The sequence below is a fragment of the Schistocerca gregaria genome, chromosome 5, assembly GCF_023897955.1.
Source record: "Schistocerca gregaria isolate iqSchGreg1 chromosome 5, iqSchGreg1.2, whole genome shotgun sequence".
NCBI lineage: Eukaryota > Metazoa > Arthropoda > Insecta > Orthoptera > Acrididae > Schistocerca > Schistocerca gregaria.
In genome coordinates, this window is record NC_064924.1 from 121,492,872 (window position 1) to 121,515,840 (window position 22,969).

Below are 22,969 nucleotides of genomic sequence, written 5' to 3' on the forward strand. Positions count from 1 at the left end.
ATGAATTTCAGTTTGCGACACACTTCTTGGTCTTTCTGTCACGCGAGTGTGGTTAAATACATAGAGGTGACAAAAGTCATGCGATACCTCCCAATATACTGTCAGATCTCCTTTTTCTCGCGTAGTACAGCGACTCTATGTAGCATAGACTCTTATAAGTCCCCTACAGAAATACTGAAACATTCTTCTTAACGAAATCACATGGGCTATCAAGCATACCAACGCTAGGAAAAACCCTGGGCCTGATGACATTCAAAACCGTGTCCTCCAGGAGTTCATGGATAGAGCCGTAGAATCCCTTACACACATAATGAATAGCACCCTAAAACTCCAACACTTTGTAACACCATAGCTCTAATGCTCTACTGATTTATTTTGCTTCTGTTTCATTTAATGTTATATCGTTGAGCTTCTGTAAATGTGTTTGAATCGATGACACAAAATTGTATACCCCTTTCTTTGTTAAAACTTTGATGTCATGATTTGATTCTATGTAATGTAGTATATCTGTCATTTAAATTCTTTGCCTCAATTGGAGGGAGACAAAACTTACTGTATACATTTGGAATTTGGGTGAATAATTTTTTTGTAGAAATGTCAATATATGCAAATGTTGTGTTTTATTTAATGTATTTGGTTACTGTTATGTAAACTGCTGATCCTCGTTTAGGGTTCTTAGTTATTCTGTGTATAAGAGGTAGTGTGGTTCCCCTCGGGAACGGAACTGTGTAGCGCGCGCAAATTGTGGTTGGCCTAGGTAGAAAAGGTGCAACAAGAGTCAGCCGGGGACGAGCTACCAAACTGAGCACTGCCATGTAAAAGTCATATATTGTGCTGCTTCCAAGAGAGGCTTTTTCTGCTACTTTCCAATGCCTCGGATGGATGGATAAATAGCTGGAATGATTCTTAAATTGGTATTCATCATCGCCACCAAGAAGGGACAGAGTCCAGCAAGTCTGTCTGCAAATCCGCCTACCAACATGCAGTTGCCACCACATTGCGCAATCACTGTAAAGGAGTACTATAATAATGTACAGTGAAGGATCAGCTTATAGGGTGATTTAGTGCGCACAAATATAAGGCAACTTATAACTGAATTTATGTACCTATCTTGATTATTTCCCTATCACAACACTTCTCAGGTTCCTCTCTTTTTGAACTATGATTACCGATTGTCCTATTTTGTGGGAAAAATGAAAGCCTCAAAGTTAGACAGTTAATTACATAATGTTGTTTGATCTTTGATGAGAAGCGAATATTCAGATTTACTGTGGATTTACTGAAATTGTGGGAGGCAGTAAATGTAGTTTTGTGAAGTTTCAAAGTCACCTATTTAATCATTTACTTGAAAGTAGAAGACAGTGGTAATAAAGACAATTTCATGTTTCTTTTATAAATTAAAGTTCTTAAAATTGAGCCTTATAAAGTTTTGCCTACTTAATGATCATAGTGCTGCTTGTAGTAAATTTTAAAAGGTGAGTCAGTTTCCTTGAAAAATTTGTCAACATTGTGTTTCACTGTAGTAAAAGTGGAAAACTGCAATAGTAGTAAACTATATGTTCATGATTGCTAAGTGTTTGTCTCTCATGTGTATTGGAAGTGCATATTAATAGTATAACAGAATCCACAGTTTGTCTATTGTGCTAATGCTAGGTAACAGTATTTAACTGAGAGAGACTGAACCTATGTCCAATTTATGATCCTGCAGTGAATGTTAATAGTAATGTTATAAAGACCATTTAGTCTGAACAAGCCCTGAAAGTAATGTGTGTTTCGGTATCTGTTATATTTTTGCAAATAGTTTGTGCTGCTCTAGGTGTTAGCTTTAATCTTACCGTAAACATATGTATGTGTCAGAGTTCATTGCACTCGCGTGTGACAAAGTATAGGTTGTGTTTATCCGTTAAAGTTACTAATAACTATTTTCTTAAACAATAATGTTAATCATTCTCTTTCCTAATTAGGCTGGCGACCGTTTTTTTTATCCGTTAAACAGTATAGATAGTCAAAAATATTGTTTGTTACTGTTCAAATATTTACGTAATTCTGACTTCCATTTCCGATAAGCTACCCCCGTTAGGTACAACTCAATCAACACAACAAAATTCCTCTCAGAAGGTAACACTGCTCTGTTGCTTTATACCATAATTGTTTTAATTAGATAGTTATATTTCACGACCTGCCTCCTACTTTAAGGTTATGGTATAGCAGTAGCAGACGGTAGTGTTATAACTTCCCTGACGTTTGGAAGGCCGCCAAGGTTCTGATGTTCAGGAAGCCAGGGAAAGACCATTCCCTCCCACAAAATTACCGACCCATCAGTCTGCTGTGTTCGCTCAGCAATATTGTTGAGAAGGTAATATTAAAACGTATCACTAGGCATTGCATCGCCAACGACACCCTAATGCCGGAGCAATTCGCCTTTAGGAATCACCACCCGACAACACAACAACTCCTCCGCGTAGTCGACCATATAACACACTGCTACAACACGACCAAAGACATAGGGGCCGTGCTCCTGGACATCGAAAAAGCTTTCGACCGTCTCTCTCTTTCACAACGGCCTTATACGCAAACTAAGCAAAGCTGGTTTTCCAGACGGACTCGTACGTCTCATGCACTCATATCTTACGAACAGATGTTTCAACACTAAAGTGCAGGGCAAACAATCAACACAACATGGTATCCAAGCTGGAGAACCCCAGGGAAGCATCCTAGGGCCCATCTTGTTCGACTTGGACATTAACGACTTCCCAGCAACACAAAACACGACGTTAGCCATCTACGCGGATAACGCAGCAATCCTTGAGCAAGACTGGAAACCGTCGAACATTAATTCACGAATGCAGACAGCACTCAGAACTGCCGAGCCTTGGTTGGAACGATAGCGCATTAAAGTAAACGTCGACAAGTGCGAAGCAGTTCTGTTTACACGCAGACCGAAACTACTGCGCAAACATCAACACAGTAGACAGATAACGCTACATACACGCCAAATACGTTTCCGAGAGAAAGTCAGATATCTCGGTGTCTGGCTGGACCGGAAACTTACATGGGGGGACCACATTGAATACGTTGCCAACAGAGCGCACTCGAGGCTCAAACAGCTCTACCCAATGCTCAACAAGGAAAGCACACTGAATAGGAGGGTGTCGAGGTCCATCTACATGACACTGATTAGACCTCTGATGACGTACTCAGCTCCCGTCTGGGGATATGCGGCTCCTACACGACTGCGCCGCCTGCAGATCGTAGAGAACAAAGTACTACGAATCATTAGCAACGCTCCACGCTGCACACGCAACGTGGACCTTCACAATGAATACCGCCTTGAAACTCTCAAGGAAGTATTCAAAAAACACGCCACACGACTATACAGGAACTCGAGACACTCGAACAATCCTTTCATCCTTACTCTGGGAAACTACGATCATAACGATAGATGGAAGCATAAGCGGCCAAAGACACTACTAGCTAGGACGTAACCAGCTATGGGAAGCTAACATACACCCACAAGCGACAAACGTCGGCAAGCCCCTGCATATCGGTAACGCTGACTGGAAATTGCCAGTTGTCATTAGAGCCGATCAGCAGGCCACAGCAGGGAAACCGACGAACTCGCCCACCGATGCAAAGACAAATCGCCAATATTACCCTACATTGTGCAGCCGATATATGACCTATCGGACACAAAACGATGATAAACCTAACTGTTGCAAGTTGCTGACGCAGATCGAGAGTTCAAAACCGGCACACAGGGGCTGCCGCCGAGCAACAGCACCGCACAACGTCAAAGGTATCGACATGCATGATACCAGCTACTAACAAAGCCAACCCTTGCATGGCCTATCGCAGGCAGAAAGGCATCAGCTACTGCTCTTACCACCCTACCTAACTATCGAAGAGGTTTTTTTCCTCTTGGCTCTTGCCTTGGTACTTTTTTTCTTTTGCCCTTCAAACCGCTACCCTTCGTTCGACATCGACCCAATCTATCACCAGATGAGCGCTTATTAATAGTTAACCTTAACCAGACCAAATATCGCAGTATCCACATCCTGCGACACCTCAAGTGAAAACTAACCCTTATGCAGAGATGGCAGTAGACCTTTTGAGATGGCTATCATGCTGGTGTGGGCGTGGAGGGGCTCCACCTCTGTTTAAAAAAAAAATCTGCTTCTCTACCCCTCCATAATCGGGAAAGTGTCCCATAAATGTTCGATGGCGTTCACGTCGGGCGAACTGGATGCATAAATCATCGGCTCTAACTGTCCCGAATGTGCTTCAAACCAGTCGCGAACAACTGTGGCCCAGTGCCATGGCTCAGTGTCGTCCATAAAAATTCCGTCGGTAAATGGCTGTAAATGGTCTCCAACTAGCCTGACATAACCATTTCCAGGCAATGATCGGTTGAGTTGGACCAGAGAACCCAGTCCGAAGGTCACACTATTATGGAGCCACCACCAGCTTGCACAGTGCCTGGTCGAAAACGTGGGTCCATGGTTTCGCGGGGCCTGCGATACACTCGAACCCTGGAATCAGCTCTTACCAACTCAAATCGGGACTTATTTGACCAGACCACGGTTCTCCAGTCGTCTAGGATCCAAACGCTACGGTCACGAGGCCAGGAGAGGCCCTGCAGGCGATGTCGTACTGTTAGCAAAGGCAGTCGCCTTAGTGGTCTGCTCCCATAGCCCATTAACGCCAAATTTCACCGCACTGTCCTAACGGATACGTTTGTCGTACGTCCTACATTGATTTATGCGGCATTACACGCAGTACTGCTTGTCTGTTATCAGTGACAATTCTAAGCAAACGCAGCTGCCATCGGTTGTTAAGTGAAGGCCATCGGCTATAGTGTTCTCCATGGGGAGATGTAGTGCTTGAAATATGGTATTCTCGGAACAGTCTTGACACGCTGAATCTCGGATTACTAAGTTCCCTAACGATTTCCGAAATGAAATGTCCCTGCATCTAGCTGCAACTACCATTCCGCGTTCAACGTCCTATAATTCCTGTTATGCGGCCATAATCACGTCGGAAACCTTTTCAAATGAATCACGTGAGTACAAGTGACAACTCCGCCAATACACCGACCTTTGATACCATTCATACCTTTGATACCTTGATTACTTCCATCGCCGGCCTGACTGGCCGAGCGGTTCTAGGCGCTACAGTCCGGAACCGCGCGACCGCTAGGGTCTCAGGTTCGAATCCTGCCTCGGGCATGGGTGTGTGTGATGTCCTTAGGTTAGTTAGGTTTAAGTAGTTCTAAGTTCTAGGGGACTGATGACCTCAGAAGTTAAGTCTCATAGTGCTCAGAGCCATTTGAACCATTACTACCATGTGTGTCTCTGCATATCGCTATCTCATGGCTGTAGCCACCTCAGTATAATGTGACGTGGTGAAAGAGGTAAGTTCTGTTTCACATGTAGATGGTTCAAATGGCTCTAAGCACTATGGGACATAACATCTGACGTCATCAGTCCCATAGACTAAGAATTACTTAAAACCAAATAAATTAATGACATCACACACATCCATGACCGAGGCAGGATTGGAACCTGATACCGTAGTAACCTTAAAATATTCTGTTTAAACCAATAGCATAATTTTGTGTGGTCTTTATAGTCTGAAGTTACGATTTTGTCGCAAGTACAGCCTGCAGGGAGCCTGTACAGCGCTCCGCTGCCCGTGGATATTGAAAACCGCTTTATATTTTTCATCTCGTAAAAAGTCATCTTCAAAGAATCTGAAACACACGTAGGATATAGACGTCTGTGGTGTCTCTAAAGATATCCACAACATTTTCTTAATTTTAATTAGACCAGAGGTTACGTTACTTTTTTTTAAGGGTGGCAGTTTTTGGCCCTGAAAACTCTTTTAAACTTATCAGATTATAACACGAAAGCCATCGAACTCACTGGAAAAAGGTACGTCGAACTACGGAAATATCTCGCTGGGCGATAGATCTTCCCAAAGTTTCATATCTCATTGCCTCTGCTCCTCAGTGTTGCGGGGATGAGTTCGTTTCTTTTTTTTTTCAATTATATCAATTGTTAACACGTACCAGATATGAAGTTTAAAGTCTAAAGTTATCTCCTGCAAAAGTCAAATAAAAATTCCTATATTCACGTACGGTACATACAGGAGGTGGACAAAAATATCGAAATAGCAAAAACACATCGCATTACCATGCTCAGTGCGGTTTACAGTAGCCACTGGCATTAGATGCAGCTTTCAGTCTTCTGGGAATGGATAAATGCAGATCCTGCATGGTTTTCAAGGGAATCTTACGTCATTCTTATCAGCACATACTTTCGTCCGTGATGTGATTTAGAGGATGATGGTTTTCTGGTTTCTCTGTATGTAGTACAAATCTTCCATACTGAAGCGCCAAAGAAACTGGTGTAGGCACGTGTATTCAAATTCAGAGATATGTAAATAGGAAGAATACGGCGCTGCGGTCTGCAATGCCTATATAAGGCAACAAGTGTCTGGCGCAGTTTGAGATCGGTTACTGCTGCTACAGTGGCAGGTTATCAATATTTCAGTGAGTTTGAACGTGGTGTTACAGTCGGCGTACGAGTGATGGGACACAGCATCTACGAGGTAGTGATGACGTAGGGATTTTCCCGTACGAAAATTTCACGAGTGTACGTGTATATTAGGAATCTCGGAAAACAATAAATGTCCGACATCGCTGCGGCCGCAAAAACATCCTGTAAGAACGGGTACAGCGACGACTGAAGAGGATCGTTCAACTTGACAGAAGTGCAACCCTTCCTCAAATTGCTGTAAATTTCTTTGCAGCACCATCAACAAATGTCAGCGTGCGAACCAGTCAACAAAACAATATGGGCTTTCGCAGCAGAAGGCCCACACGTGTGCTCTTGATGACTGCACGACACAAAGCTTTACGCCTCGCGTGTCCGTCAACACTGACATTGGACTACTGATATCTGGAAACATGCTACCTGGTCCGACGAGTCTCGTTTCAAATTGTATAGAGCGGATGGATGTGTAGGTGTGTGGAGACAACCTCATGAATCCATAGACCCTGCGTGTCAGGAGGTGACTGATCATGCTGATGGAGGCTCTGGAGCGTGTGCAGCTGGAGTGATATGAGACCCCTGATACGTCTAGATAAGACTCTGACAGGTGACACATACGTAAGCAACCTGTCTCATCAGCTACAACCTTATATGCCCATTGTGCATTCGGGCGGACTTGGACAATACCAGCAGGACAATGCGACACTCCACACGTCCGTAATTGCTACAGAGTAACTCAAGGAACACTCTCCTGAGTTTGAACAACCCTGCCACCAAACTCCCCTGACATGAACATTACGGATTACATCCGGCATGCCTTGCAACACGCTCTTCAGAAGAGATCTCCACCCCCTCGTAGTCTTACGGATTTATGGACAGCCCTGCTGGATCCATGGTGTCAATTCCCTGCAACAGACGTAAGTCGAGTGCAGGCCACATCGCGTTGCGGCACTTCTGCGGACTCGCTGGGGCTCCACACGTTATTAGGCAGGTGTACCAGTTTCTTTGGCGCTTCAGTGTATTTGTTTGAGTGTAATTATCGAAGCCGAGACTCTGTTGTTTGACATTATTCATATTTGTGATCATTCTAATTTGTCTGTGTACATAATTGTACTTGTTTTTTTTCAGTGTTTTTAAACACTTTGTATTTAATCTTTTATTTTATGTCTGTTGCTTTAACCGAAATTTTCGTGTATTTGGTATATTTATTAAATGTGTGTCGTAGATTTATATGTCTAAAGACCACGGAACGAGGCATTGCTCGTAAGATCTATAGGTGCCGCCTCGCAGGGTAAGCTTGTCAATTTCCTTGCACAGCTTCATGTCATTGTTCCTTGCCGTGTGGTTTCGCTAAATTACTATCAGATCTTATTCTGAGCATTTATTGAGTCTTTGCGTATCTAATTTTATCCTACTAAATTACCTTCGCCACTACTATACTTTTTTACATCATGAAAATCTGGTTAAGGATAAAAAATTTAAATTTTCTCCATCTACATAGGCCTATATATTCCGCTAGCAACCAAGTAGTGTGTGGCGGAGGTCACAATTCGCGCCAAAGTCTTTTTTCCCCCCGTCTGTTCCACTCGCGGATCACGCGAGGGAAAAACGACTGTCTGAAGGCTGCAGTACGAGCTTTAATTTCCCTTACCTTTAGATGGTGATCATTGCGCGATATAAAAGTTGGTGGTAATAATATATGCTCTACATCCTCGGCGAATTTAGTGAGCACCCCCTTCCGCTTAGCGCGCCGTCTATCCACAAGTGTGTCCCACTTCAAACCTTCTAAGAGATTTTTAGCGCTCCCGCGATGGCTAAATGTACCAGTCACGAATCTTGCCGCTCTTCTTTGGACCTTCTCAGTCTCTTGAATCAGGCCCAACTGGTAAGAGTCCCACACAAACAACCAATACTCCAAAACTGGACGAACTAACGTTTGTAAGCTATTTCCTTTGTTGAAGGACTGCATCGCTTCAGGATTCTACCAATAAACCGCAATCTAGAGTTCGCCTTGCCCGTTACATGTGTAATCTGATCATTCCATTTGAGATCATTTCGAATAGTCACACCCAGATACTTGACGGATGTTACCGCTTCCAAACACTAGGCATTTATTTTGTACTCGTACATTAATGGGGATTTTCGCCTTGTTATACGCAGTAGGTTACACTTACTAATATTGAGAGATAACTGCCAGTCATTATTTTGTGGCGGTTTAAGAGTCCCTATGCTGACCATTATTCGATCCGACTGCCTTTGAGGCACGGCTGCGATCGCCTTAGTCCGCTGGTTCATACTGCCTGCTAAGAGATTTTAAGTTAAGTAGTGGCTAAACTACTTAATGTTTTGATTTATGGAACTTTATTTAAAGTTTTACATTTCCTGTGGAATATGCTTGTATTGCACATTTGGTGAATTCCGGCTAGCTGAGTTTTTCTTAAACAAAGCACTGTCTTAATTATTACGTTACATGACTGTTTCCAAAACATTTAACCATAATTACTGTTTGACATTGTACTTGGCTCACGTGTGGATAACCTTACTCCATTTGCTATTTTGGTGCTTGATGGCATTTGCAGTAGATTTTATGCTGGTTTTTATCAGTGTATTTGCTCTCCTGTGTGTTAAGCGCCTCTTTGATTTTAAAAGAAAATGGTCAATTAGTTTCCCGGAAATACTTTGAAGGTTTTCTCGCCTTTTCTTAAATTGTCTTAGTAGATCGTTGCTGCTGTACTTTGAGCAGTTTCTGTTTAGTAATGAAAGAAGTTTTTAAATTTGTTTTACTGTTTTATATTTATTCTGACACTGAGTTTTATGGCTTGTTAAAGTAAAATCATTTGTTAAAGCGGATTATTGGTGTAAGCAACTAATTAGCTTTACCCTGTCACTCATAAATATTTGTGGTTATAGTAACAATTTATTCATGGTGTAATATGGTGGTTAAATAAATGCAAACAATCAAACAACAAATGACGCTGCTGTTTTGGGTTCGCCCTCCCATGTTTTCCTTCCCCTAGCCCATCCCTCCTGTGTTTAGGGATTACAGCAATAACCACGATTGCGTCAAGTTCCGTAATGTAGGTGAAGACCGCGCAGACCAATCAACACGCGGCCGTCCACTAAAAAACTGTCGGCCTCACACAGCTTCCTTAGAGCAGGGTTGCCCAAACCATATTCCGCGGAAAGTGGAAAGTTCAAATGGTTCAAATGGCTCTGAGCACTATGGGACTTAACATCTGAGGTCATCAGTCCCCTAGAACTTAGAACTACTTAAACCTAACTAACCTAAGGACAACACACACATCCATGCCCGAGGCAGGATTCGAACCTGCGACCGTTGCGGTCGCGCGGTTCCAGACTGAAGCGCCTAGAACCGCTAAGGCCGGGACTTGTGCCCAGATCTCCTGCTTAGAAGGCAGACGTGTTATTCACTGCATTATAGCTCAGTATGCCTCCAGCAAAATGTAATTCTATCCGATCTACAGCATATTTGCAAGGAAAAAAGCTCTTATTACTCGTCAGTTTTTCACGTATTAATTTGCTGTGAAAATAATATGTATTGGGTTCATGTTACACTTACAGTCGGCTAACTTGATACCTATTCTTTTCCTCCGTGATTCGGTAACAATTTTCACTGCCTTAATTTTCAAAAATTCGAGATAATTCTGAGCACTTAAATGTTGTCCGTCAAAGTGACTGTAAGAAGAGCTTTCTCCACTAGTTATCGGTATTTTATTTTTCCAAAATTTTTTCCCATTTGTAGAATAAAAATTTTTGCTTCGCTATTGGCTGTTTGCAAGGTTTGTTTGTGGGCGTCATCCACTCGTTCGGAGCAGCCTCGTCTTCCACTTGGTAACTGCTATAAAACACTTCAATAAACTATGTTTCGTAAAAACAATGTATTTTTGCAAATGAATATATTCTATGATGGAATTTTCCCATGTTAATATCATACTTCAAGGTTAGAAATGTGATTCAGGGTTACTTTATCCCATACTCCATGAGAAAAACATTGGGCTCCAGTAGTCCACTTTTGTACGTTATGTTGACAGATTTTTAAATCACTCTGCATACATGATTTCCTGTACAAAAAACATTTGACTTATTACGCGTAAATTTTGAAAATCTAATTTGAAAAAAAATATGTATCTTCTGAAAGCGTATAAAAGTTTGAGGCAATGAAACAATATTTCTTTCACTGTGACAAACAAGCAAGAACAGAGTCTATAGTGGTCAGTATATGAAGTAACAAATCTGTCCACACTAAAGAATCCGTTGCTAGCTATCGGTAAATCAGTAACTGTTGGCTATGGACCAATCGAGTCAAGATAACGCTCAAGGCTAAAGTAAGCCTAGTTTATGGTATTTGTAGCAATTGCAGATCTGAGGAAAAAGAGGAAAATGCATAATATGTTTCAATACAACAACGTTTCATCTGAATTATAATTTCAGATAAGCCACAGATAATTATGTGTGAAATCTTATGGGACTTAACAGCTAAGGTCATCAGTCCCTAAGCTTACACACTACTTAACCTAAGTTATCCTAAGGACAAACACACACACTCATGCCCGAGGAAGGACTCGAACCTCCGCTGGGACCAGCCGCACAGTCCATGACTGCAGCGCCTAAGACCGCTCGGCTAATCCTGCGCGGCCCGCAGATAATTGGACGCCTCATTGTCACATGGACACATTTCTTTAGTGCATCAAAGTTCTTTTATAAATATGCGCTGCTAATTGATTTTGTTTTGGACTAGAAGTGAAAGTTACAAGATGAAATTGGTGTATAAACAGTATGCACGAGACATTTCGTTAATGGTGAAGTTGCTATGAAACTGAAATTTCCAACTGTGTTCTCACGTCTGTTGTCGGCCGCGGAGTGTATAGTGACGACAGCCGGGTCGGGACCACTGCACTCTATGGTGAACCAGCTGAGGTCGGCGCTGAAGGTGGCGCTGGCGCGCAGGCAGGGGTTCTTCTCTGGGCTCTTGAGCCTGCAGCTGAGGCAGCGCGGCTCGCCGCCCTCCTCCACGGCGTACACCTGCCTTCTGGAAGGCTGACCCTCCTCTGTGGCCTGGTAGTACCTGAAGGGCACACGACGGCAATTAGGAGCCCAGAAACACCTCCCCACAACGCACCCCACATACAATACTAGAGAAATATCTAAGTTGGACGTAGCCTGGAGAAATAACCAAAAATGATTCTGAGTGGAGATCACTTGGAAGAAAACGGGGAGAAAGACCAGGAGAGTAGCCCGCAGACGAGAAATTGGGTGCGACAGAGTTGGATGGGGCAGGATAAAGGCAACGTGATGAAGTGACTAAGAACCACAACAGGTTGTTGTACGTGATGGACTGCGCCATAACTGTCACTGTTATGCAGTCTTGCTTTTGTGAATGTCATAGAGATGAGACCATTCCCCACGAACCCTGGACCTATCAGTGATCGGCTGGCTTTCATGTCTCCATGTCTCATTGATACAGAAAGTCGTAGAGGGGATAGGCAAAATAATGTGAATAGTGGTAGTAGCCTATCCCCGATGTTATTCAATCTGTATATTGAGCAAGCAGTAAAGGGAACAAAAAAAAATTGTAGTAGGAATTAAAATCCATGGAGAAGAAATGAAAACTTTGAGGTTCGCCGATAACATTGTAATTCTGTCAGAGACAGCAAAGGACCTGGAAGAGCACCTGAACGGAATGGACAGTGTCTTGATAGGATGAACATCAACAAAAGCAAAACGAGGATAATGGAATGTAGTTGAATTAAATCAGGTGATGCTGCGGCAATCAGATTAGGAAATGAGACACTTAAAGTAGTAAAGGAGTTTTGCAAAATAACTGATGATGGTCGAAGTAGAGACGATATAAAATGTAGACCGGCAATGGCAAGGAAAGCGTTCCTGAAGAAGAGAAATTTGTTAACTTCGAGTATAGACTTAAGTGTGAAGAAGTTGTTTCTGAAAGTATTTGTATGGAGCGTAGCCATGTATGGAAGTGAAACGTGGACGATAAATAGTTTAGACAAGAAGAGAACAGAAGCTTTCGAAACTTGGGGCTACAGGAGAATGCTGAAGAATAGATGGGTAGATCACATAACTAATGAGGAGGTATTGAATAGAATTGGAGAGAAGAGAAATGTGTGGCGCATTTTGACTAGAAGACGGGATCGGTTGGTAGGACATATTCTGAGGCATCAAGGGGTCACCAATTTAGTATTGGAGGGCAGTGTGGAGGGTAAAAATCATAGAGGGAGACCAAGAGATGAATACACAAAACAGATTCAGAAGGATGTAGGTTGCAGTAGGCACTCGGAGATGAATAAGCTTGCACAGGATAGAGTAGCATGGAGAGCTGCATCAAACCAGTCTCAGGACTGAATACCACAACAACAACAGTGGTAGTAATGGGATGGTTGTATTTGACGGTCAATAACGCAGGTAACGTACATGTTGCGCTGGACTGCTTGTGTTCAGTACGGACTTGGCATCAGTGTTGGTTGTTTACGAGGAGCGCACACTTCGTATTTGCATTCAGAGGCAGAGGTCGGTGTGCAATGAAAGACCTACCTTAGTTCCAAAGAGAGGGCAGATTGAGAAGACCCGATTAGCTGGAATATCGGTAACCAAGACAGTCCACTTATTGAATGTTTCGAGAGCAACGGTTTCAAAAATCATGATAGGCTACACAAAACATGGAAAGACATCATCGTGTAAACGTAATGGTGGGCGCAAATCAAAACTAAATGACAGAGATCGTCGTACACTAACACGAACTGTGTCAAAACAACACAAAGCTACGGCGGCTAAAGTGATTGGAGAGCTCAATAGTCATCTTCGAGACCCCTTACCTACTTGCATTCTCCGTCGAGAACTCCATAAAGCGAACATTCTTGGACGAGTTGCTATATCAAAATCATTAACGACGACAGCGAACGCAGAGAAACACAGAACATGATGTCAGGAGCATAAATCCTGCACCGCTGATCAGTGGAAAGACGTCATACGTTTCGACGAGTCAACGTTTTCGTTATTTCCAATATCGGGCCGGGTTTACGTCTGAAGAGCCCCAAAAGAAGCCTACAATCCTCATAGCTTGCTTCCAATGGATGAGCATCGAGGTGGATGTGTGATGGTGTGGGTAGCCATCTCATGGTATTCTGCTTGTCCCATCATTACTCTAAAAGGCCGTGTTACAGCCAACGTTTAAGTGAACATTTTAGGTGATCATGTGCGCCCCGAGATTCAAATGTCCACAACAATGACGCCACATTTGAGGACGATAATGCACCCGTTCACACAGCCAGGACGTACAGTCGTGGTATGAGGAGCATGCAATTGGCCTGCAACGTCTTTCCTGCCCAGCACAGTCCCTGGACTTCAACATTATCGAACCCTTGTGGCCAATATTGGAGCGCAAGCTCTAGATGTGATTTTCGCCTCCCTCGTCGCTACAGGCGTTAGAAGAGGTTCTGGTCAAAGACTGGCACAACATTCCACTGTAGATTATACAATCATTATATGCCAGTATTCGAAGAAGCATTGCAGTTATATTAAAGGCAAATAGAGATCCAGTCCGTTACTAATCAACCGTTCCCAAGTAAGAGCAGGTGTTCACATTATTTTGCCTAATCCCTGTACTTCAAGTGCAACGACATTGGAAAAGTAACTATGGAGACGTCAGACTAAGATAATGTTTCCTTAACAAACGCAGCAACTTTTGCAGCAGGTGTGGGGTAACAGTCTCGGTGATTGTAAAACCTGTAACAACAGCCAGTGTGGCGTCTTCTGCTGGCACTACAAGTGACTGGGCGCGAGAGGTAACTACAGAGGACATGCAGCTCTATTCTATGATTTAATGATGGTGGCAGCCTCTTAGGTTAAATATTCCAGAGATAAAGAAGTCCCTAATTCGACTCTCTGGGCGTAGACTACTCAGGACAATGTTGCCACCGGTAATAACCAAATTTACGTTATACGCTGTTCTAACATGGAACGATAGTTCCATTGTTTGGGTAAGTGAGATATACGTTTTAAAAAGAAAAATCTTGAAGTAGAAATTACATATTGTGGGAATTAGTGAAGAGCGGTGGCATGTAGAACAGCACTTGTGGACAGATGAGCACAGGTTTATCAACACAGAATTAAAAGAAGGTCATGCAAGCTGTACGTCTAGTAATGAAGAGGCAAACAGGAATGCAGGTAGCATCCCAAGAACAGTACGGTGAATGCATGTAGGAGATCAATGTACTATTTGGGTACATACATTTTTCATTCCCAGTTACAGCCCAGTATTTCAGAACTATAAAAAATGAAACGGCAAATCACTATATACGCCAGAGCAGGCAATTTTGTTCTCTGTTCCCCACTTGGCGACAAGACACGACTATGGTTCGATCTTTGTACCCACCTGGATAAAGGCACAATGGACCCTCAAATTAATTACCACAGTTATATTCCTAGATCCTCCCCCCATGAACCATGGACCTTGCCGTTGGTGGGGAGGCTTGCGTGCCTCAGCGATACAGATGGCCGTACCGTAGGTGCAACCACAACGGAGGGGTATCTGTTGAGAGGCCAGACAAACGTGTGGTTCCTGAAGAGGGGCAGCAGCCTTTTCAGTAGTTGCAGGGGCAACAGTCTGGATGATTGACTGATCTGGCCTTGCAACATTAACCAAAACAGCCTTGCTGTGCTGGTACTGCGAACGGCTGAAAGCAAGGGGAAACTACAGCCGTAATTTTTCCCGAGGACATGCAGCTTTACTGTATGATTAAATGATGATGGCATCCTCTTGGGTAAAATATTCCGGAGGTAAAATAGTCCCCCATTCGGATCTCCGGGCGGGGACTACTCAGGAGGATGTCGTTATCAGGAGAAAGAAAACTGGCGTTCTATGGATCGGAGCGTGGAATGTCAGATCCCTTAATCGGGCAGGTAGGTTAGAAAATTTAAAAAGGGAAATGGATAGGTTAAAGTTAGATATAGTGGGAATTAGTGAAGTTCGGTGGCAGGAAGAACAAGACTTCTGGTCAGGTGACTACAGGGTTATAAACACAAAATCAAATAGGAGTAATGCAGGACTAGGTTTAATAATGAATAGGAAAATAGGAATGCGGGTAAGCTACTACAAACAGTATAGTGAACGCATTATTGTGGCCAAGATAGATACGAAGCCCACACCTACTACAGTAGTACAAGTTTATATGCCAACTAGCTCTGCAGATGATGAAGAAATTGAAGAAATGTACGATGAAATAAAAGAAATTATTCAGATAGTGAAGGGAGACGAAAATTTAATAGTAATGGGTGACTGGAATTCGAGTGTAGGAAAAGGGAGAGAAGGAAACATAGTGGGTGAATATGGATTGGGGGAGAGAAATGAAAGAGGAAGTCGCCTAGTAGAATTTTGCACAGAGCACAACTTAATCATAGCTAACACTTGGTTTAAGAATCATGAAAGAAGGTTGTATACGTGGAAGAACCCTGGAGATACTAATAGGTATCAGATAGATTATATAATGGTAAGACAGAGATTTAGGAACCAGGTTTTAAGTTGTAAGACATTTCCAGGGGCAGATGTGGACTCGGACCACAATCTATTGGTTATGACCTGTAGATTAAAACTGAAGAAACTGCAAAAATGTGAGAAATTAAGGAGATGGGACCTGGATAAACTGAAAGAACCAGAGGTTGTACAGAGTTTCAGAGAGAGCATAAGGGAACAATTGACAGGAATAGGGGAAAGAAATACAGTAGAAGAAGAATGGGTAGCTCTGAGGGATGTAGTAGTGAAGGCAGCAGAGGATAAAGTAGGTACAAAGACGAGGGCTGCTAGAAATCCTTGGGTAACAGAAGAAATATTGAATTTAATGGATGAAAGGAGAAAATATAAAAATGCAGTAAATGAAGCAGGCAAAAAGGAATACAAACGTCTCAAAAATGAGATCGACAGGAAGTGCAAAATGGGTAAACAGGGATGGCTAAAGGACAAATGTAAGGATGTAGAAGCTTATCTCACTAGGGGTAAGATAGACACTGCCTACAGGAAAATTAAAGAGACCTTTGGAGAGAAGAGAACCACGTGTATGAATATCAAGAGCTCAGATGGCAGCCCAGTTCTAAGCAAAGAAGGGAAGGCAGAAAGGTGGAAGGAGTATATAGAAGGTTTATACAAGGGCGATGTACTTGAGGACAATATTATGGAAATAGAAGAGGATGTAGATGAAGACGAAATGGGAGATACGATACTGCGTGAAGAGTTTGACAGAGCACTGAAAGACCTGAGTCGAAACAAGGCCCCCGGAGTAGACAACATTCCATTAGAACTACTGACGGCCTTGGGAGAGCCAGTCATGACAAAACTCTACCAGCTGGTGAGCAAGATGTATGAGACAGGCGAAATACCCTCAGACTTCAAGAAGAATATAATAATTCCAATCCCAAAGAAAGCAGGTGCTGACAGATGTGAAAATTACCGAACTATCAGTTTAATAAGCCACGGCTGCAAAATACTAACGCGAATTCTTTACAGACGAATGGAAAAACTGGTAGATGCATACCTCGGGGAGGATCAGTTTGGATTCCGTCGAAATGTTGGAACACGTGAGGCAATACTGACCTTACGATTTATCTTAGAAGAAAGATTAAGAAAAGGCAAACCTACGTTTCTAGCATTTGTAGACTTAGAGAAAGCTTTTGACAGTGTTGACTGGAATACTCTTTTTCAAATTCTAAAGGTGGCAGGGGTAAAATACAGGGAGCGAAAGGCTATTTATAATTTGTACAGAAACCAGATGGCAGTAATAAGAGTCGAGGGGCATGAAAGGGAAGCAGTGGTTGGGAAGGGAGTGAGACAGGGGTGTAGTCTCTCCCCGATGTTATTCAATCTGTATATTGAGCAAGCAGTGAAGGAAACAAAAGAAAAATTCGGAGCAAGTATTAAAATCCATGGAGCAGAAATAAAAACTTTGAGGTTCGCCGATGACATTGTAATTCTGTCAGAGACGGCAAAGGACTTGGAAGAGCAGTTGAACGGAATGGACAGTGTCTTGAAAGGAGGATATAAGATGAACATTAACAAAAGCAAAACGAGGATAATGGAATGTAGTCAAATTAAATCGGGTGATGCTTAGGGAATTAGATTAGGAAATGAGACACTTAAAGTAGTAAAGGAATTTTACTATTTAGGAAGTAAAATAACTGATGATGGTCGAAGTAGAGAGGATATAAAATGTAGACTGGCAATGGCAAGGAAAGCGTTTCTGAAGAAGAGAAATTTGTTAACATCGAATATAGATTTATGTATCAGGAAGTCGTTTCTGAAAGTATTTGTTTGGAGTGTGGCCATGTATGGAAGTGAAACATGGACGATTACTAGTTTGGACAAGAGGAGAATAGAAGCTTTCGAAATGTGGTGCTACAGAAGAATACTGAAGATAAGGTGGATAGATCACGTAACTAATGAGGAGGTATTGAATAGGATTGGGGAGAAGAGAAGTTTGTGGCACAACTTGACTAGAAGAAGGGATCGGTTGGTAGGACATGTTTTAAGGCATCAAGGGATCACAAATTTAGCATTGGAGGGCAGCGTGGAGGGTAAAAATCGTAGAGGGAGACCGAGAGATGAGTACACTAAGCAGATTCAGAAGGATGTAGGTTGCAGTAGGTACTGGGAGATGAAGCAGCTTGCACAGGATAGAGTAGCATGGAGAGCTGCATCAAACCAGTCTCAGGACTGAAGACAACAACAACAACATATTCCTAGATCTGAATTGCCCATCTTGTATGTGAAAATAAGTAAAGATATTGTAATTACTGGAGTAACTAAAAGCTGAAGTTATAACTGGGACAGAAACACGGCTGTTCTAAGCTCTTTATAACCACTTGGTGCAAGACACAATAGAATCTCAAATTAAGTGTCACACGTTAGTTCCACAAGTAAATTGTTTGTATTATTTGTCAAAAACTCGTCTTACTGTGGCTAAAAGAGAAACATCACTCGGCGTAGTCCGATGATCAGAGTGGAGCATATACACCAATCTGAACCTCCCTTCCTGGAACTGGAATCCACACAACCATAGATAGAGCACTTGTGTACTCCCGTACAATATTATTTGTAGCTGAGAACATTTAGGAATTTCAGTTTTGCCATTTGTTTCCTACATACTCATGAAGTTTAACATTGTGCATCCTCTTGGGCATATGTTGCCATCTATACCTCAGACTCTAGAGAAATTTGCGTATGTATCTTTAAGTTTACCACTTTAGCAAACAAATGGTCCTTAAATATAATTATTCCTTCATTTTTAAGCTCCGTAAACGGCTTTTCTGTTGGTAAGATTCACAGCGTCAAGACCACCGCATTTGGATACAATGTTGCCATTCTTTTTAAGCAGACCCAAATGGTAATGCAGTTTCATAAACACATTTTTCGTATATGATGTAACTCTTTCTCTTGCCAGCAACTTTACAAAAGAAAAAAAGGCACGTTCTAGAATTCTCAGGCATACCAAATTATAATTCCTATAAATTATCTCTTATAAGGCTCAATAAATTATTAGTCTCATGCTTTGTTGTAGTTCTTCAAGCCGAGAGAATTCGGGAATTTTAATTTTACCTTTTATTTCCTTTATAGTAAATCTATTAATACGTTCCACATCATCTTGGGTATATAATGGCAACTCCTCCCCACATTCTAGCCGATTTCTCGTATAGAATTTTAAGCTTACCACTTCAGCAAATGAATGGTCATTAAACATAGTCACTCCATCCGTTTAAACATTGCAAACAGGTTTGCACTACAGCTACCATACAGGCATGATGTTCTCCTCAGCAGACACGTGTGCCGTCTATCCTCTACGCCCAACCACCCAACCTATCCGCCCTTTTTTGATAACTCCTTAGATCACCTTATGTTACCTGTCACGTACCCGAAGAATCACACCCCTCCATCGCCTTGGGTTCATGCAGAGCTCCACGTTCATCTTGAACTTAGTTCGCTTCCCAAGGACACTGGATTTGTGATTTACTGTGAGAGAGGTCACAGTTCGTAGTAATTGACGGAAAGTCATCGAGTAAAACAGAAGTTATTTCAGGCGTTCCCCAAGGTAGTGTTGTAGGCCCTTTGCTGTTCTTTATCTATGTAAACGATTTGGGAGACGATCTGAGCAGCCGTCTTCTGTTGTTTGCAGATGGCGCTGTCGTTTATCAACTAATAAAATCATCAGAAGATCAAAACAAACTGCAAAACGATTTAGAAACGATGTCTGAATGGTAAATGCGAGAAGTGGCAATTGACCCTAAATAACGAAAAGTATGAGGTCATCCACGTGACGATGGGTTGATCTTGCTCCATTAGGAGATTATATTCTTCCCACTTGCCAATGGTTTTTGCCAGGTACTTCAGTCCGCATTTTCTTTTTTTTCATTCGACGTCATCCATTTCCAGTCTTATTTTGTGTACACACAACACATTTTAACGTCAGGCAATCCCAGTTCATGTCGTACAGTCTCAACTTTTATATCTCCTTGAACTGGTTTCCAGAGCTTATTTACCGATCTTCTCCAACATTTCTCTTACTACCACATTTGCGTTCTCATGTAGGAAAAACGGAATTTTTGCCTTGGTGCCTTGTCTCGCAGAGATGACGTTGGAAAATTTAGCACATGATAACTTTTACATGCACCACACATTTCCTTCTTCAACATTACACACCATTCCGTCTCTAACTGTTCCTCATAGTCCGCTAGTACACAGCTGCCTCACCTGGTGGCAACCACATACTCATGCCGCCTGGATCTATGAGAAGTCAAAATTTGTTGACATCTCCAGACTTGCACATGCTTTATTTCTCACGTTACAGAGATCTTTCTGAGTAAGCGTATGTACACATTTTAGCACAGCCCCCACGACATCACAGACTCGCTGCCAGAGTCTCACCCTCTCCACCTCCCTCCCCCTTGCCATCACATTTTACAACCATTTTACAACTATGTATGTGGTAAACGATCAAAGTTCGTCGCTTCGAGACAAGGCATCAAGTATAAACTAGAATTTCTCCTGCATGGAATCAGTAAAATAATAGCAAGAGGAATCCTGGGAAAAAATCAGCAAGGAAGTGCTGGAATGCATTTGGAGGATAATTTACACTACTGACCATTAGAATTGCTACACCACGAAGATGACGTGCTACAGAGGCGAAAGTTAACCGACAGGAAGAAGATACTGTGATATGCAAATGATTAGCTTTTCAGAGTATTCACACAAGGTTGGCGTCGGTGGCGACACCTACAACGTGCTGAGATGAGGAAAGATTGCAATCGATTTCTTATACACAAACAGCAGTTGACCGGCGTTTCCTGGTCAGACATTGCAGTGATGCCTCGTGTAAGGAGGAGAAATGCGTACCATCACGTTTCCGACTTTGGTAAAAGTCGGATTGTAGCCTATCGCGATTGCAGTTTATCGAATCGCGACATTGCTGCTCGCGTTGGTAGAGATCGAATGACTGTTAGCAGAATATGGAATTGGTGGATTCAGAAGGGTAATACCGACTGCCGTACTGGATCCCAACGGCCTCGTACCGCTACAGCCGAGATGACAGGCATCTTATCCGCATGGCTGTAACGGATCGTGCAGCCACGTCTCGATCCCTGAGTCAACAGATGGGGACGTTTGCAAGATAACAACCATCTGCACGAACAGTTCGACGACATTTGCAGCAGTATGGACTATCAGCTCGGAGACCATGGCTGCGGTTACCCTTGACGCTGCATCACAGACAGGAGCGCCTGCGATGGTGTACTCGACGACGAACCTGGCTGCGCGAATGGCAAAACGTCATTATTTCGGATAAACCCAGGTTCTGTTTACAGCATCATTATGGTCGCATCCGTGTTTGGCAACATCGCGGTGAACGCACATTGGAAGCGTATATTCGTCATCGCCATACTGGCGTATCACCCGGCGTGATGGTATGGGGTGCCATTGGCTACACGTCTCGGTTCCCTCTTGTTCGCATTGACGGTACATTGAACAGTGGACGTTACATTTCAGATGTGTTACGACCCGTGGCTCTACCCTTCATTCGATCCCTGCGAAACCCCACATTTCAGCAGGATAATGCACGACCGCATGTTGCAGGTCCTGTACGGGCCTTTCTGGATAGAGAAAATGTTCTACTGCTGCCCTGGCCAGCACATTCTCCAGATCTCTCACCAATTGAAAACGTCTGGTCAATGGTGGCTGCGCAACTGGCTCGTCACAATACTCCGATCACTACTCTTGATGAACTGTGGTATCGTCACAATACTCCGATCACTACTCTTGATGAACTGTGGTATCGTGTTGAAGCTGCATGGGCAGCTGTACCTGTACACGCCATCCAAGCTCTGTTTGACTCAATGCCCAGGGGTATCAAGGCCGTTATTACGGCCAGAGGTGGTTGTTCTGGGCACTGATTTCCTAGGATGTATGCACCGAAATTGCGTGAAAATGTAGTCACATGTCAGTTCTAGCATAATATATTTGTCCAATGAATACCCGTCTATCATCAGCATTTCTTCTTGGTGTAGCAATTTTAATGGCCAGTAGTGTACATTACTGTGGCTGTGCCATATAACGTGGAAATGGCCATGTTGAAATGGCTGTAATAATGCATGAGTAGATTTTGATATTGCAGATGACTATTAGCTTACGGACTTGAATATAACGGAAGATTTGCTGGAATTTTCAACAAAATGTAGTTATATAATTACCTAACATCAAACCATTGCCTTCCGTGTGTAAGAATAGTAACAAGGGAACAGCAATGTGATTGTTAATAATGATAAGGCGACCGGAATAGAGAGATTAACATCGCTGTGCTCGAGTGATAGAACAAAGATACACAAGGTGGTCAGAAAATGTCTGAAACGTTTGTAGGAATGTTGCAGGGCAGGTTGTACTGAGACGTAAATGTCAATGAAAAAAATTGATGCGTTGAGCCACTTACTAGCTATTCAGTATTGAAATTAGTCCATCAGGGCGTCACGCGCTCACATTCAAGCGGCCTTCCAGTGGTGGTGTTGCTCAACGAGTGCTCTGTTTAGCTACCTGGAGTTCGAATATTCGCGCGCGACGACCTCATTGGCTAACTTTAATGCTAAATAACCCAGAAACAGCGCACCGTATCGATTTTTTTTCTGAACATTTATAGCAACATTCCTACAAGTGTTTCAGACACTTTCTCCAGTATGACAAATATATAAAATATATACGTCAGATTACAAGCACAGGAATGAAAAAAGATACTTTTTAAGCATCTTATTGAATGTATTAAGTGCCATGATATGTATGTATAAGAATTTTTTATGTCTTCCTTATCTAAAGAATATGATATTTGTAGTGCCCCCAGAATTTTAGGAAAGTCTGGAGA

General features: G+C 42.6%; 1 protein-coding gene across 1 annotated transcript in view; it reads right to left on the reverse strand.

Moving 5' to 3' along the window:
- LOC126272474 (venom dipeptidyl peptidase 4-like) overlaps nt 1-22,969 on the reverse strand; it is a 274,930-nt gene that overhangs the window by 55,062 nt on the left and 196,899 nt on the right. The window contains exon 11 of the mRNA XM_049975353.1: nt 11,414-11,637. Coding sequence (XP_049831310.1) covers nt 11,414-11,637 — 224 coding nt within the window. The remainder of the gene's footprint in view (nt 1-11,413; nt 11,638-22,969) is intronic.